Source organism: Neolamprologus multifasciatus, chromosome 14 (genome assembly GCF_963576455.1).
Source record: "Neolamprologus multifasciatus chromosome 14, fNeoMul1.2, whole genome shotgun sequence".
Classification (NCBI taxonomy): Eukaryota; Metazoa; Chordata; class Actinopteri; order Cichliformes; family Cichlidae; genus Neolamprologus; species Neolamprologus multifasciatus.
The window spans coordinates 21466399-21483872 of NC_140452.1; the positions used below are offsets into that span (position 1 = coordinate 21466399).

A 17474-nucleotide genomic window follows, 5' to 3' on the forward strand; every position below is an offset into this window, starting at 1 on the left:
CACGTATAATCTAATGTGAACTCTATTACATTGGATATTTCATCTTTCACACCTGTATGGTCCCATTCTCCACCTGTGTTTGGGGGTTTTGTAGACTGTTTCAGATCTCTTTACTTTGTTTTCACTTATCAGACATTTGAAACTTAACAGATCAGTCAAAAGAGAAATTTACCCTTTGGACACTTCAAAGAGACTTAAGTCAAAGCTGTGATATAGTTTCAAGTTGTTATTTAGTTTATTATCATATTCATTTCAATAATCCAAGAACGCTGCAGTGTGTTGCTGTGTGACATTTTAGGGTTTTAACTAGAGAGGAATGATGAACCGGTCAAGGTTTCAGGGGTCACGTGTTTTAGCTTCTCACTACAAATCATATTCTTTAATCGTTGCTAACCATATTTCAATAAGAACAGATAGGCTAGTGTTCTATCTATGTTCAGTTCTTCCAAGGTCACTTGGAAGAACTGAACATAATTTATTGAGAAAGAGGAGTTAATGTGTTTGACTGCGATGAGCCATCATGGCAGAATGGAATCCCAGCAGTGCAAGGATTTAGGACAGGACCCACCGGCGTCTAGATGCTGGTGGTGGAAGTGAAGACTGAGGCTTGAATATAGCTCTGACTGAAGTGGCTGAGGTGGAGATGGGAAGGAGATGGTACGCAGGAAAGACAGTCTGAAAGTTAGAATGACGGAGAGCACAGATTTAAACCATTCTAAGTGCAGGCTGATTGGCTCAAAGAAGGCAGGCGAGAAGATGATTGGACTAGTGTAATGATGTCAGGATTGAGAATGACAGCGTGCCAAAGGGGTAGACGTGTAAAGAGAAAAGCAGCCGAACACCCAGGAAAAGCAGGCAGATGGGTGAATACAGATCTTCCTTATTGAACTAACGTAAGCTTCATTTAAATGTATGCTTTACAGTTTTAGATTTAAGTATTTCCCGCATTTCAAGGCAGCCGTTGGTTTTGTTTCATATATGCACAATAATTAAAGAAGAAAATCTGTTAGCACATGCTAGAAATTTACTCGAGGTTGACAACGCATTCAAGTGAGAAAAACAGTTATTTTTGCTAATGTTTTAATATTGCTGAATCCATCATGTAATTTAAATCGAGCTTTGCATTATGTTAAGAAATCTTCATGAAGACCTAATGTTAACTGAGATGTAATAGATAACCTTTAAAACGTTTTGCATAACTAACAGGAAACCAAAGAAAGCCTGTTTTGTGAAACATGGCTGCATTGTGTAATTTAAAGCATACACTATAGCTGATTTGGAGTAAATATTCCGATACATGGAAAGCTAGCGACATGGTTAGCTGAAGAATCTGACTAAAAAATTCTTTACTAACACAAAAAATGTCACATCTGTCAGCTATTTGTTCTTTGTCATCACAGCAGCACTGGTCAGTGATTTGTACCAGGCAATCACATGGCAGTCATAACTCTTATTTTCTCTTAACTGAAAAAAAAATATTAGAAATATTAGTTATAAAAAAAGAGACAAACAAACAAGAAAACTGCAGGGTCACAAACTACCCAGTTATTTCACTTTATAAGAGCCAGCATGAGCCAGTTTCCTTTAAATGTTGAGGGGGAGATTGCCAAACACTGGATGAGCTTGTGCAAACCAAAGAAACTTTTTGAACGATGCGTTTTTTTGTGATTTGCACAGAAACAAGCCCTAAAAGGAGCATGTTTTTGGTCAGTGTTATTCCAATACTGGTGAGGGTATCTGAATATGCATATATATTTTGTTCTGTGAAGATAAAAATGAATTCAAGAATTATTGGTATCCATCTGGCATCACCACCGCCCACGGTGACGTGCACGTTAACTGCCTGTTATTCTTTCACTGCCATGTCAACAGGCACCAGTAGCAATGTAACCGGCCTACTGTTCTGTTCTTAAACTGAAGCTCTTGTACTTGTTTTTTTCTTTTCTTATTTGAACCAAAAAAAACCTTTTCTTTTTGTATTGTTTGTTGTTTTGGCCAATTTCAAAGGGGAACATGCTCCTATGCCATTTTCACATGTATGTATGTAGACATTGTTTGAATGCTATATTCGTTAGTTTTCCTCTTTTGTCAGAAAGGAAACCAAAAGTCTTTTTTTCACAACTTTAAGCACGATAAAGGAGACTGGTATGTTTTTATCTACTATAGCAGGCACTTCACAGATTCAATTCTTTCCTTCTCTTTAGTATCTTGCACTTAAACACATGTAGCAATACCAACAGGATGAAGAAAATGTGTGATTCACCAGTATTTAAGTGAAATTTGACATTTTATTTCAAGATATTGTTTGACTTTGTATAACAAATATATACTGTACAGATTCAAAAGTATATTATGACAAAAAAAACTTTTAGAAAAATATTTATTTTTACTGTTTTGGAATTTAGACACAATACTGTAGCTCCTCTATTGCCAGACTTACTGGAAGTGCCTCTTGATAATGTATTACAAAATAACTATACAATATATTGGGATTATTAGAACCTGTCACTAGCAGAGCAGTGTTGTTGTTGTAATGTGAATATTGTTGAATAATAAGATTTATAAATGCTTCACGTGTGTGTCTTTCTTTGGTCATTTCTCCAAAAGCTCACAGGACTCGCTCTTTAAAGAAATACACAGATATGTTTTATTATGGTAATGTGTTTTCTGCATGACAGAAATTTGAATTTATAATTACACTTTAAAATGTACAGTCACCGGCCACTTTATTAAGAATACATGTTCGACTGCTTGTGAGCGCAAAGATCTATCATATGACAGAAACTCAGTGCATTAAGGCATGCAGACATTGTTAAGACAACTTCCTGATGTTCAAATCGAGCATCAAAATGGGGAAGAAATGTTATTTATCTGAATTTAAATGCGACATGGTTATTGGTGCCAGACAGGCTCTTCTGATTGTTTCAGAAACTGCTGATTTGCTGGGATTTATCCAGTGAGCGGCAGTCCTCTGGGTCAAAATGTCTTGCTGAAGTCAGAGGTCAGACGAAAATAGCCAGAAAAGTTGGAGCTGACAGGAAGGCAACAATAATTCCGATAACCACTTGCTTCAACCAAGGTGTGCAGAAGAGCATCTGTGAATGCACAGCACACTGAACCCTGAGGCAGATAGGCTACAGCAGCAGAAGACCACACCGAATGCCATTCCTGTCAGCTAAGAACAGGAAACTGAGGCTACAATTTGTACAGACCTATGAAGAAATTGGACAACAGATGAGTGGGAAAATGGTGAGTCAGAATATTGCATAAACTACACGAACAGCTGCCTTGTATCGATGGTTCAAGCTAGTGTTGGTGCAATAGTGTAGAGAATGTTTTCTTGGCACGCTTTGGGCTCCTCAGTACCAACTGAGCATTGTTAGTGCCAGAGTCTACCTGTGTATTGCTGCTGACCATGTCCATCCCTTTATGACTACCCACTACTACTACTACTCTTCTGATGGATGCTTCCAGCAGTATAACATATTATGTCATAAAGCTCAAATCATTTCAAACTGGTCTCTCGAACATGACAACCAGTTCATTGTATTGAAATGTCCTCCACGGTCACCAGATTTCAATCCAATAGAGCAACTGTGGGATATGGTCAGTGTTGGGAAGGTTACTTTTAAAATGTATTCCATACAGAATACAGAATACATGCCCCAAAATGTATTCTGTAACGTATTCCGTTACGTTACTCAATGAGAGTAACGTATTCTGAATACTTTGGATTACTTAATATATTATCATGCTGTTTACAACTACGTGAATGTACTATTGCTGTGATTTATTACTGTTACTGAAGGTCCGCGGCTCCGAACCGTAGTAAAGGGACCTCTGACTAATACGGTGGGTTCTGGGTTTCGGCTTGTAGCCGAAAACTAGCTTTACTTTGTTGACTGGGTCAACTTTGCTAGCAAGAGACAGACAGAGGCGTTGAAAGGCTGCTCCAACGGAACTTATTGTTTTTGGAGGAAAACATGAACACGGTGTACAGTCGAGTCTTAATAGCTTACCTACAACTGGGCTTGTCAGGCACTCTTCTTGGCTGCAGTGGTTATTATTATATTTACATGCTTCCAGACAGTGGCGGTCCTAGCCTGTTTGGCGCCCTGGGCAAACACCCCCTCTGGCGCCTCCCCCCCCCCCGCCCCCCCCCCCCCCACACACACACACACACACACACGAAGAGAGAGACAGAGTATGCATTGTATGCAAACGTTGTATGCAAACGGCTACTAAACAGACATCATAATTCGTCATACAATGAGAACAGGACAAATCAACAATTGACACTGACTAATTAATATTATATTATTGTATATATTGTTTGGAGTTTAGTCTGTTACTGTTACTATTTTTACCATTTCTTCTTGGAGGAACTGTAACCCACATAATTTCCTTAGGGATTAAGAAAGTATTCTGATTCTTAATGTTTTAGGATACATGACCTGCCATTATCCAATGACACATCTGCTTACCTGTATCTTTTGCTCGTTTCTCCTTGTAGGAGTCATAATTAAATGTATTGAATTTTAAGGATCACTGGGTTTTCATTTGTTTGGTTGCTATGGTGATGTGTAATGGGAGTCACGTGGGTGCTAGCGGCGACATTAAGAGGGCATTGTCAGTCTGTCTTTCACTGGTTTGATTTTGACAGAGCAGGGCTGGGTAGCCGTAGTTTTTGTTGACCGCAGCACAACGAGTTTCCCCTTGTTGCATTAGAGCCTGTGATGTTTTAAGAGTTAGAATCGCGAGCCGATCACATTGCTCTGTAAACTTTCCAAGCACTTTAATAAACAAGCAAGCAATTCCACCTCTGGCATTATTGCGTAAAGTTGACAGGCAAATAGGCAGGCTCAGTCCCCGGCCTCTAGCGACTGTGGAAGTCGCTACGCTCCTCTTCTTTTCTCTTTTTTTAGAGTTTAAAAACGGGTTGTGCGTGAGACTTTAGATCAACAAAATATAAAATATACATTTTCAATTGTTATTGACCCCTTTACCCCTAGTCCTAAAGTGTATATTTATTTTCTTACTCCTCTTATATATATTGTTTGTTTACTTGCACTGCTGTAACTGGAGCCTCGTCGTCTCGTCTCTCTATATACTGGACTGTATGTAGCAGTCACTTTTCGCGTATAGAATTTTGAAAAAACATCGGTGCAAATTATAAGTCTGTATCATGATGTCTGGTGTTTTTGTGTTTGTTGGTTTGTTTGTAATTTGTTTTATTTTGCGAGTTGGTCATTTTTGCTGCTCCAGCCAGCCAGAGCATCCCCCACCGCCCCGCCCTCTCCTCCCTGTGCCGCAAGCAGCAGGCGCACCTCGCGAACGGAGGGCGCCCTTACTCCCAGCAAATGGGCGATAGAAAACCGATCGGTGCCTATGCCATTCCCAGTATGCGCTGGCTGATGTCGGGGCAGCATGAGAACGAGCCGTGATGCCGCCCCCACCATGATGCCGCCCCGGGCAACCGCCCGTGTCGCCCGTATCTAAAACCGCTACTGCTTCCAGCTCCCGTTTTTGCTCGATGACAGCTCCTACTTTTCCTTTTTCTCCCTCCCTCACTCACAGACACATAACGTGTATGGCAGTCCATTCTCCCTGCAGCACGGACTACACTGCCCATGATGCTACATTCGTTAGAGCTATACCGGTAGCATTCTGCCTATTAGCTTAGCACAACAACAACAAAAAGGCCTCTCTCACCCAGGAAACACGCAGAGAGAGAGCGTCACCCTGTAACCATGGCAACCGTAACGCTGCCGCCTGGAACAACAGAACGTAGCTGTCAAACAAAACCCAAACAGTCCTGACCCGCCACAATATGAAACAGGGAAGTACCGCCGTGTAATCCATTTATTTCAACAAAGTAACTGTATTCTAAATACCACCTTTTTAAACGGTAACTGTAACGGAATACAGTTACTCATATTTTGTATTTTAAATACGTAACGGCGGTACATGTATTCCGTTACTCCCCAACACTGGATATGGTGGAACAAAGGATTCACATCGGGGATGTGCAGCCAGCAAGTTTGCACCAACTATGTGATGTCATCATGCCAATATGGAACAAAATGTCTTCTGCACTGTTCTGGACAGAGATCGCACACGTCAGTCCCGGGATCCACCCTGAGTCACTCACCCAGTTCACAACCCTGTGGTCAACGTCTGAGCCAGCATGGCTTCAGTTATACTGTATAGTGATGGGTCGTTCGCGAACGAAATGGCTCTTAGAGCCGGCTCTTTGACGTGAATGACTCGAGCCGGCTCCTTATCGCGAGCCATCACGTGGTTTTTGTTTTTTTTTCTTTCTCTCAGCCTCTCTCTCGCACTTTTTTTCTGCTTCACTCAGCACGCGAGCCTTGTGCTTTACGCTGGGCAGAGGGGGGAGGGGCGGTAGTTACACTCAGTAGCACAGGAACAGAGCCAGAGGGAGAGAAAGAAAGCCAGGGACAACAACGTCACATTAGAAAGGTATAGTAATCATCCACAACTATTTTCAGTTGCAGATGATAAAGGATTCAGAAAGTTTATTCATGCGGGCCCATATGACAGAGAATATGCATGTTATTTTTGTTTTCATATTTTAATTTATATTTAATTGTGTTGTGGTTTGCAGGGTTTTGTGTTGTTTCACTTTAAATTTGTAAAAGGAAAAAGCTGAAAATTTAAATAGTTAAAAGTTGAAATGTGAATAGTTGATTTTTGTATTATATGATTTATTTATTACATTTTATGTGGAGTGAATAAATAAAAGTATATTTACGGTGGCCCCTAGAGACAAAGCACATACAAACTTCAAAACACGTAAAAACACGTACAAACTCAGAAGCACATAAAAACTCAAAACACGTACAAAAGTCAACAGAAGTGCTCCAGAATGCTAGGCGCAGTGTTGAGCTTTTGTTACCTAGTGGCTACACAAGCCAGCAAGTACCAACGACCGGATTTGGTGTGTGGCAGTAACAGGTAAATGAACATTGTTTTTAAATTATTTGAATATATATGAGTGCCTGTGTATAAATACACAAACATGCTTTCAATTGTGTAATTTAAGTGATCTAGTAGCTCTGCTTTGGAAGTTCAGTTCATGCTAGAAATGTGTTTTGGAGTTTGTACGTGTTTATATAAATAAAACCACTTTTTGTAACATTAGTAATTCCTTTTCTGCATAATTTAATATTATTGTTAATAATAAATTAATTAAAGCAACAAAACAACCTGAAGAGTTCGGAGCCGAAAGATCCGGCTCTTTTTAGTGAGCCGAACCGAAAGAGCCGGATCTCTAAAAAGAGCCGGAAATCCCATCACTAATACTGTATGACTCTCGCTCATATTCGAGGTAGGCTTGGGTAGCATGGGGGCTAGTCTGGGGCCCCCTACTGGATACACACACCTTGGATGCTCACAACACATGAAACTGGGTTTAATCTTACTAGTGATGTCATGTTTTTGTTGTTGTTTTAAATGAGTATCAACTCAGTCCTTACGTTCTTAAAAGTCCTTTAGACAAATTATCATCACATATAGCTCTCTGAATAATTCTATAATTCTAAACCTTTTTGTCAAATTAATGGAATTGTTTAAAAGTTATTAATATTTACTAATTCTGATGTAGGCAGTCAAATAAGTCAGCTGCATCTCCTCTCTAGTACAGCTTGAAATGTATTTATTAATCTTGTTTTCACTAAAGCTGCCTTTCTCTTGATGTGGTCTTTGTCAGATTGATTTTACGTCAGCCTTTGGAATTTACTGGTGAGTGTATTAAATATCATGGCACATCTTTTCTACCATTTGCTCTGTGAACTGAAAATATAGGACAAGTTTTGCCCTTGATCTTTATGATGTGCTACGTTTCAGTCAGACGGTTTATGCACAAGCCAGTGCCCTACATTTTTCTCTCAGTTTTCATTCTGTATTCTGCAAGGAATACATGTACACTCTCCAGGGAGACGCTTGCTCTTTTCCCCATCACTTCCTCCCCCCCCCCCCCCCTCCTCTTTTCACTCTCAGTCAGTTCTGGTCATTCTGTCCTCTCTCATAATCTCTTCTTCCCTCCCACCATCTCTCCATCTCCACACCTATCAAAAATCCTTACTTATTCCCTTTCATTTGTTCCTTCTTCCCATAATCCCTGACCTTCTTAAATCCGACTTTGTGACTCCTGTGGATAATGACTATGCACAGGAATCAAGTGTAGTGAATCAGAAGGAGGGACCATCACTCACACACCACCATTAGTTCATAGTAAGCCAGTTCAGACCGTTCACATTCCCCATGTCATCTTTCATTTATCTCACTATGATCACTTCTACACGGACTAAATCGGAAATCTTTTGCTGCATTTTGACCTTTCGGTTCTCATTATAAGTGGGTGTTTACCACAAGCTGATAAATCCAAAAACACCTTAGTTTACAGAGCCTCCAAAGTAATTATAAAGCTCTCGTAAAGATACAGAGACGATAAAGGCCCCTCACTCCAGTTACTGTGGGGACTGTGTATAATAACAACGTTAGATAGTAAAAAAAGAAAACTGGATTGCTGTAGCTGCTTTCCTTTAAATGTCAGTGTTGAAAATGTAACATAAAAGCAAATTTTTGACAAAGCTTGAATTTTGAGCTTAACCCTCTCAGGCTCAAATTAAGTTTTTTGTTGCTAATGCACAACCAAGTCCTGCAGTGGTACTTCTGAGTAAAAAAAACTCATAAAATACGTATGTGGGGTAATCAGGTTGTTAGTTTTTAACTGTTGCAAATCGGCAACGTCTGCCTTGAGAGAGTTAACAGGTGTGCAAAATTTTTTAGCACATCTGTTATTATATTTTCTTGTTTGCACAATTATGTAACGTGGGGACCCTACTGGACACAACACGTGAAACTGGCCTTAATCTTACTAGTGATGCCATTTTTTTATTTTTTTAAATGAGTCCTTAAGTTCTTAAAAGTCCTTTAGACAAAATATCAAAACATAAAGTTCTTTAAATAAAGAGCTTAAGTTTTCCCTTATCTGTTATAACAAAAGTATTATGTTTCAACAGTATAAATATTAATTTGATTAAGAGGCTTGTGCATATTGGTGGATTATTACAGAAACATAAAAAATTATTTTGATAATTTCCAACACTCTTAATTTTAGACATCTGTTAAGCACTGGATAAAAAGAAAATGCCTAAGAATGAAACTCCAGATCCATTTTGTAGATGTGTTTGTGTTGATTTATAACTCGAAATGTCCAAACAGATTGATTGAAGCATTGAAGATAGAAAAACTAAAACAAATCGTAAATGCCCATAGTTTAAGATTTTGACTTTAGTCACTGTGATCAGTAATGTCAAAGGCTGCCGACAAGCAAACAGGAATAAAAAATCTCCCGACAAGATGCTTTGCAAGCCCAACGATTAACCGACCCAAACCTTATACCCAACTGAAATTTCTCTTTTACTTTTTATTTCAACTGTTCTACTATAGCTTGTCTGGGACCTTGGAAAGAACAATTTTAAGACTGGCCAGAATTATTAAGGATTGAGCACCCTTCTAAGGACAACTTCCATTTTAAAGTAATCAGAAACGGCCTGAAAGGAAAGAGAGGCATAATATTAACAGAAATAATCAGGTTATGAATAGCATCTCCAGAAGGAGGGCATGAGGTAGCGCCAGTGCTCACTGGACTAGAGTATTATCTTACAATCACAGCACCATTAAATGAGAGCATGGACAGAACCAGAAGGAATGATTTTTATTGTACGTTCTACATTAACATTCATTTGAAAGCTGTTTTTTGTTTTCTCAAAAAAATGAAGCAGTATCTTTTTAGAATAAAATTCCTGATCAGCTGATCAGCTAAAATTGCAAACTCATGTAGATTTAGGACAGGACCCGCCCCCGGATCTAGAGGGAACAGCACAGAAAAGCAGCCTAACACCCAGGAAGGAAAGCAGACCAGTGATTACAGATCTTTCTTATTACGCTTCATAACAATCGGCAGCACGGTGGCACGGTGGTTAGCACTGTTGCCGCACAGCAAGAAGGTCCTGAGTTCAATTCCAACATCAGGCCGGGGTCTTTCTGTGTGGAGTTTGCATGTTCTCCCCGTGTTTGCGTGGGTTCCCTCCGGGTACTCCGGCTTCCTCCCACCGTCCAAAGACATGCAGCTTGTGGGGATAGGTTAATTGGAAAATCCAAATTGCCATTAGGTGTGAATGTGCGAGTGAATGTGAGTGCGAATGGTTGTCTGTCCCTGTGTGTTGGCCCTGCGACAGACTGGCGACCTGTCCAGGGTGTACCCTACAGTGGTTTCTGAGTCCTGCTTAAACACAGCTACATATGGCACGGGATGCTTTTTGGCTCAGTGTTGCTCAGAAATTGAAACTTCAGTCACAGACATTTCCATCTCTCATGCACACACTTACACTCCTACACTTTTGTTACCTGCTGATTACACATTTCTTTGGCTCTAAGTAGCTAACTTAGCAACATGTGTCTGCATATGTAAAGCCCATAGATTACTTACTGTACATTAGATAACAGCAACTTTTTAATCAGTTAATTTTAATGCAAATTTTTAAACTTCATAAGGTGATACTGCTCTTATATCAAGAATGTGAGCTGATCTGCCTGCAGTCGAGACCTTTCCCCAACCGAAAACATTTCCCGCATCATGAAATGAAAAAGACCAAAAAGTAGATCCAGGAATATTAAGTAGAGAAGACTGGGACAACAATCCTCGCACAAAAATTCAACCAACTGGTCTCCTCAGTTCCCAAACGTTTACGGACCGTTGTTAGTACTCAGTAACCCTGTCCCAGCTTTTATGGGATGTGCTACTGTCATCAAATTCAAAGTATTTTTGGTAAAATCATAACATTTCTCACTTTAAACAAATATTATGTTGAGTTTATGAAATCTGCAAATCTCTGCATTCTGTTGTTATTTACATTTTACACAGCATCCCAACGTTTTTAGAAGTCGGGTTAAATAATCAAAATATACAAGTGTGACTCTTTAACCTGTGAGGGCTTCATCGGTGATTAAATGAGAATGAGGATGCCACACAAAACCCTGCAAGTCAATTGTATTAATGCAACAGGTAGTTGAGCCCTCGTCTGCAGTACATTAACCTACTTGAATGAGACAGCTGCAGGTTCTGAAGACAAAGATTGAATGAGACACTGAATGAGAAAATTCAAGGACACTCCAGCGTGTCTGTATGCTTTTTGTAATGTGCACCATCTGACAGTTGTGACCGCCAGTGCAATCAGATACAACTTGGCAGGACAGGTGCTACAAGAACACTACGGAAATCTGCTACCCGTCACCTCCTGTTCCTACTTACCAACGTAAAACTGAGCTGTCCTCCAGGACAAGGGGGTTAAGGTGTATGCTGCTGTCATGCATAAAGATCTAAACACTTCACACAGGGACAGCAGTGGCACATTGTTGAGCTCAACATGATGTGGACACTATTCTGCTAATAGAAGAAAAAAGTTTGATGACAGCATTTTATATTCGTGTCTAGGTGGATGTATTGGGTTGATTAGAATTTGTTTAACAGTAGCTTATATATATATATATATATATATATATATATATATATATATATATATATATATATATATATATATATATATTCCCTCGCAAGCCTGTTCTAAATTTGAACAGAGTCGAGATTTCAGCAGTTGAGAAGAACCAAACGGGACTTTTATGAATCTGCACTGGCGTGACAATGGGTACAATTGTTCTTTGTGCACAGCTGCAGAGAAACAGGATCAAATCGGCAAAAACATACTGTCACTTTAATGAAAGGAGCGCACACAAACATACAGTTCATTATAAAAGGCTTACACAGAGACCAAGAGGGGAGATGTACACAGCGGAGGCTCAACTATCAAATTTTGTAAACCAAATCAAAGCTCAGGACAAATATTCTTTGAAAAAAACATATATTTAAATTGAAGAAGCGTGATGTTTTCACACGAACCCGGTGAATGACCAGCTCACAGCTTGTTGACAAACGCACGACACTGTAGGTTACATGATTCCAATAAAGCTCCGCCGAACTGTGCAGAAATTAGGGAGGAGGGGACAGACTGTCTGAGGAGAGAGGGGGAAAGGAGACAGAATGAAAGAAAGGAGAAAGCGAAGGAGAGGGAGCAGTATATTATGAAAGACACCGAGTAGACTCATCGTACCAACGCCTCTCTGTCTGCAGTCAGTCGAAGACGAAGAAAAAGAGGAAGGGGGGAAAACCCGTTGTAGGGCGACCTCTCTGAGCGCATCTTACGCCCAGCATCTCACTAACACACAGCCTACATCACGCAGTGAAGACTTGTGTCACGGGACTAAAACGCCTGTGTAACTTGGAACACTGTGCCCGAGAGTTGCCGTGCGGTCGGCTGGAAATGAACTCTGAAGGTGGGCTTCGTGTCGGCGCATTCACCGTAAGAATCGGCGCTTCTGCTCATCACCAGTCCACATGAGAAGTTTGACAGGAGCAGGTTGAAGGGAGTCTACCAGTGCTTCCGATAGGCTGTTCACTTTGCAGGCTGCAGCTCGCGGTCGAAACTCGACCACTGCTCCACAGGACACTGAGGTGAGTTGGGGTTTTTAAACAGTTGCTATTGTTTTGCAGGCGGTTGTGGGCTAAGTCAAGTCAGACTTTTAACATGTCTGCATTCGATTAAATTATCACGCTAAATGCCAGCAATTCATTTTAAAACACATCAATCTAGAGTTTCATCAAAGAAATTGAAGTTTATGTCACCTGTAGTGATCGGGACTAGTTAACAGTAGTGACCTAAGACGTGCAGGGAATTGTGTATGTGTGTGTGTGTGTGTGTGTCACACAAAGCACCTGCAGTACCTGCATGGCATCCTGACAAAGGAGCCATACAGCAGGATTCCGAGTTTTAACTTGCCAGAGGTGTTTCATGCACTAAAAGATGTTCCTTTGATGAAGTTTGACCTGCTTGCGTTATGAAATGCTTTAAGCCACCTTAACTAATGTCTCAAAAAGGACGTTCGTAAATTGCAGGAATAGCGCTTGGGGACATTAAGCCCTCCTGTAGGTACTAGAGGCTCTCAATTTGAGTAGATCCTCCTGAATTACTGCCTAAGCAGTTATAAGGATATTGTTGAAACAGATGTGCAGGGTAACTGGTGGGTGCTTTAATTTGTGTTCAAACTATAGCAAATATGATGGAGATATAATCCAAACTTAACTATCATTTCCAAACTTTTCCTAACACCAGCCACGACATCTAAATCCAGATGAAAACTCTGAGACATTTAATATTTTCATTACCTGAAATCTTAAGCTGTACACGGTTTAACCTGTACAAAGTGTAATTTTTACATAGGCAGCAAAATGCCGTAAGTGTGGTGATTCATCTATGCACTTTACTGCAATTCTCATCCAGCTGGTGACAAGGACATCATAAAGGCATGATCAGATTTGTCATTGTTAATTTTGCACGATGTTGCCTGCCTTCAAGCTGCACCTTTGATTACTGGAAGGAGTCGTTCGTTTCTGTTTAGATTTCTGCTCTGCGCTGAGATTTTGCATGCAGAATACAAGATGAGGACACATATGTATATCATGCTAATAAGGAACAGATAAAGAATGAGGCTTGATGAGTGAGAGGGCAGCACATTCAGTCAGTCACAGCTTGTGTGGGGTGTATGTGGTACATGGTATATTGTTTTATTTAAAAAGAAAGAAACGTTTGTGTAGACAGGTTTATATTTGGGAATGATACAGGTATGCAAAGTGCAAAAGTCCTCTCAGTGGTCTAGTGGATAGTGGACCTAGAAGCTCAGTTTGTTTGTATCAGAATTATATTTGTATGTGATTTGAACATTTCTTTCAATGCTGACTTACAAGCCAGCCTATTAACCCGGAGATTCAGAAGCTGAAGTCATCCTCCTTCAGCAGTGATTCTGTTTAGGTAATTTAATGAAATATGGCACAATAAAGCCAGATTAAATGCTATTTAGCTGAGTAATTACAGCTGACTAACGTATATTTTTTTGGGACGCTGTTTTATGAACTCAGTCATCTACTGTTGGTCAAATTCCTTGAAAGTAGGTCAGACCTGTTGCAATAAGCCAGCTCGTTTTAGTCTGTTCTAAATAAAAGAGCCAATCAGAGAGAAATGTAAATGTGTTACATGTAATAGTAATAACAGCAGTGTCACTGACATAAATGCTAAGAGCAATGAGTTTGTGTTATTCTCTGCAAAGCGATCGTCAGCTCGCTTCCCTGGAGCAATTACATTCACTGTTTCACATGACTGGTGAAATGGACTGAGGAGGGAGGAGAAGGCAAAACGTGAAATAAGCAAGACAAATGCGAGGAGCTAGAGATAAAGAATTCATACACAGGCAGAGAAAATGGTCAGAGAGGGACCAGTGAAAGAGATTTAAAAGGAAAGGATAAACACAGCATCCGTTATTTTATTTCTCCACCTTTAGAACTGCCTTTTTGTTTTCAGTATACTCACGAAGAACAACCCCAGTATTTTAGTTTGCCGTGCAATGCATTGCCTGCAGACGACAGCTTTTTAAAAAACATTTTTTGATTCACAAGAATCTAAAAACGCCTTTCATTCCTGATTTACACTCACAGCTTCACATAACAATGTACAAGAATGAACAACATTATAAAATGCTGCCGTCAAAAGTTATAGACTTATTAAGAAAAAATCACCACCACTGTGGGGCTTTTACAGTGAATCAGCTGTTTTCACAAAGTGTTGATTTGTCGTCAGCCAGTGAGACAAATGAGACAAATAAAAAGAAATAAACAGATTTAGACAAAGAGGGCTCTGTCTTTAGATTTATTGTAAAAACTGGGACATAAAAATCTTTGCATAGAGCTATAAAACACCCGAATGGTTAGCACAAGCATGAGTATATTATGGGAAACCCCTTCTGTTTTTTGGTTTTACTCACACAGATGATGCTCATATCAGTGTAGATCTATTCTGCGCGACAGTACACGCAATGACCTGGTGCTCCAGCAGTGCCTGGATAGGTTTGTTATGGAAAATCCCTAACAAGACTGGCAATAACGGTACATGTACTGTGTATATTTTACTATGCTTGCTAAAAAAATGATGAGATTAAGTGTGTGGATTGTACTGTGAAGTATTCAACAGCAGCATGTTGACTCTGCTCTGATGTATCTAAAAAGAGATCTCAGGGATGTTTTATTTTTTCTTTTAAGGTCTGAACTTTTGGATTATGTGGCATTAAATACAAAATAACAACTAACTACTTAAATAAATAACAGTCAGAGCCTGACCACTTTATTCACCAGTATTGGCTATTTATATTGGTGTTTGGAAATGAAAATTTTTAAAGTGAAGAATGGACGAGGCAAACGCCCTTCAACCATGTTACTTGTGTTGACACAGCATAGTGTGTCCTCTACAGAACTCTGCAATTTCCCTGTTTAAATACATACCTTCAGCAGATGCGAATGCAGTCAGGCAACACGTAAGCAGTGTTGGGGAGTAACGGAATACATGTACCGCCGTTATGTATTTAAAATACAAAATATGAGTAACTGTATTCCGTTACAGTTACAGTTTAAAAAGGTGGTATTTAGAATACAGTTACTTTGTTGAAATAAATGGATTACACGGCGGTACTTCCCTGTTTCATATTGTGGCGGGTCAGGACTGTTTGGGTTTTGTTTGACAGCTACGTTCTGTTGTTCCAGGCGGCAGCGTTACTGTTGCCATGGTTACAGGGTGCCGCTCTCTCTCTGCGTGTTTCCTGGGTGAGAGAGGCCGTTTTGTTGTTGTTGTGCTAAGCTAATAGGCAGAATGCTACAGGTATAGCTCTAAAGAATGTAGCATCATAGGCAGTGTAGTCCATGCTGCAGGGAGAATGGACTGTCATACACGTTATGTGTCTGTGAACGAGGGAGGGAGAAAAAGGAAAAGTACGAGCTGTCATCGAGCAAAAACGGGAGCTGGAAGCATGTAAATATAATAATAACCACTGCAGCCAAGAAGAGAGCCTGACGAGCCCAGCTGTAAGTAGGCTATTAAGACTCGACTGTACGCAGCCTTTCAACGCCTCTCTCTGTCTCTCGCAAGCAAACTTGACCCAGACAACAAAGTAAAGCTAGTTTTCGGCTACCAGCCCGACATGGAACCCAACGTATTAGCCAGAGGTCCCTTTACTACGGTTCGGAGCCGCGGACCTTCAGTAACAGTAATAAATCACAGCAATAGTACATTCACGTAGTTGTAAACAGCATGATAATATATTAAGTAACCCAAAGTATTCAGAATACGTTACTCTCATTGAGTAACGTAACGGAATACGTTACAGAATATATTTTGGGGCATGTATTCTGTATTCTGTAATGGAATACATTTTAAAAGTAACCTTCCCAACACTGCACGTAAGTGAGTAAATACAGAGAATATTGGATTTTTTAAACCAAATATCAGCATCAGTCTTATAAATCCAACATTGGTCAAGCTCTAATATCATCTATCATCTAGTATAAGTACTTTAAAGTCTTAAAGTCTCAGTGGATAAATTAAGGCAAATACTTACTTCCCTCAGGCCACGGTGTGGCCACTTGATTGGCAGGTTACTGACAGTAGAGGCAAGCCAGAGTAAACCTAGATCAGCAGTTTAGTGGCGGGCACGTGGCGGTTATCATCATCTATCATTAGTCATCATCGTTCTTCCAGCTCATTTTAGACGCATTTTCTCCAAGTTTATAGAAAACCTTCCCACACCGACAGCATGCATTTTTGGCCCCCAGAAGCAACTGTTTATCTTCTAGGAAATCAAATTACCTCTGATATGATATAATTTCAGTGCACTGAAGTTCTTAGACATAAGATTACAGTCTTAACATGCCTCATAGCTGAGTTTATGCTTCATTGTATTCTGTCTTGTGGTCTGTTACTACCCATATAATACAGCAGGGTGTGTAGTTTGATATGTTTGAATGTTTCGTTTAAAGATAAAAAAAATATTGTGAAAAAAAAAAACAATTTTTCCTCTGAGAATCCAGAAGTCATCACCTTTTATTTGGTATTTCAGTTTTAAGCTTATAATAAATATAAAATACAGAAAACTGTTTTTTTTTATTTTATGTTTTGTTATGTTTCTAGGATTATGAGTTAGTTTCCTCTCTGCCAGCCGCCAAAGACATGTTTCTGTTTTTTCGTGTGCTGAGGATGAGAAGTGGGTCACATGCTTGAATTATCCATTTGCAGGGTTGCATGCCTCAGTGCCAAGAAATTGCAATACGTGGGAGACCTCTGCTAAGAAGAAATACATTTGTGGAGGATGGAGGAGAGAACTGAGGAAGGACACACACAGGAGAACGGAGGCAGTGATTGTGCAGCCAGACAGCCTCGCACCTCTCCCTGCACCAGTCTGAGGGTACACACAAACTGCCATGTCCTCTTTGTAGATGTAGTGAGTGTGTAAGT

The 17474-nt window shown here is 40.0% G+C and overlaps 1 protein-coding gene and 1 long non-coding RNA gene across 2 annotated transcripts in view; one reads left to right on the top strand and one right to left on the bottom strand.

Moving 5' to 3' along the window:
- Nucleotides 1-277: 277 nt before the first annotated feature.
- On the bottom strand, nucleotides 278-4081 carry LOC146504024 (uncharacterized). Its single transcript, XR_014877950.1, has 2 exons — nucleotides 456-4081; nucleotides 278-418 (listed from the first exon to the last, which is right to left on the bottom strand). It is a non-coding gene; the product is annotated as an uncharacterized LOC146504024 (long non-coding RNA).
- A 7765-nt stretch (nucleotides 4082-11846) lies between these two features.
- The window catches only part of LOC146504025 (solute carrier organic anion transporter family member 1C1-like), a 40214-nt gene continuing 34586 nt past the window's right edge, over nucleotides 11847-17474 (top strand). The window contains 2 exon segments of the mRNA XM_085184331.1: nucleotides 11847-12598; nucleotides 17256-17424. Coding sequence (XP_085040457.1) covers nucleotides 17329-17424 — 96 coding nt within the window. The 5' untranslated portion in view covers nucleotides 11847-12598; nucleotides 17256-17328.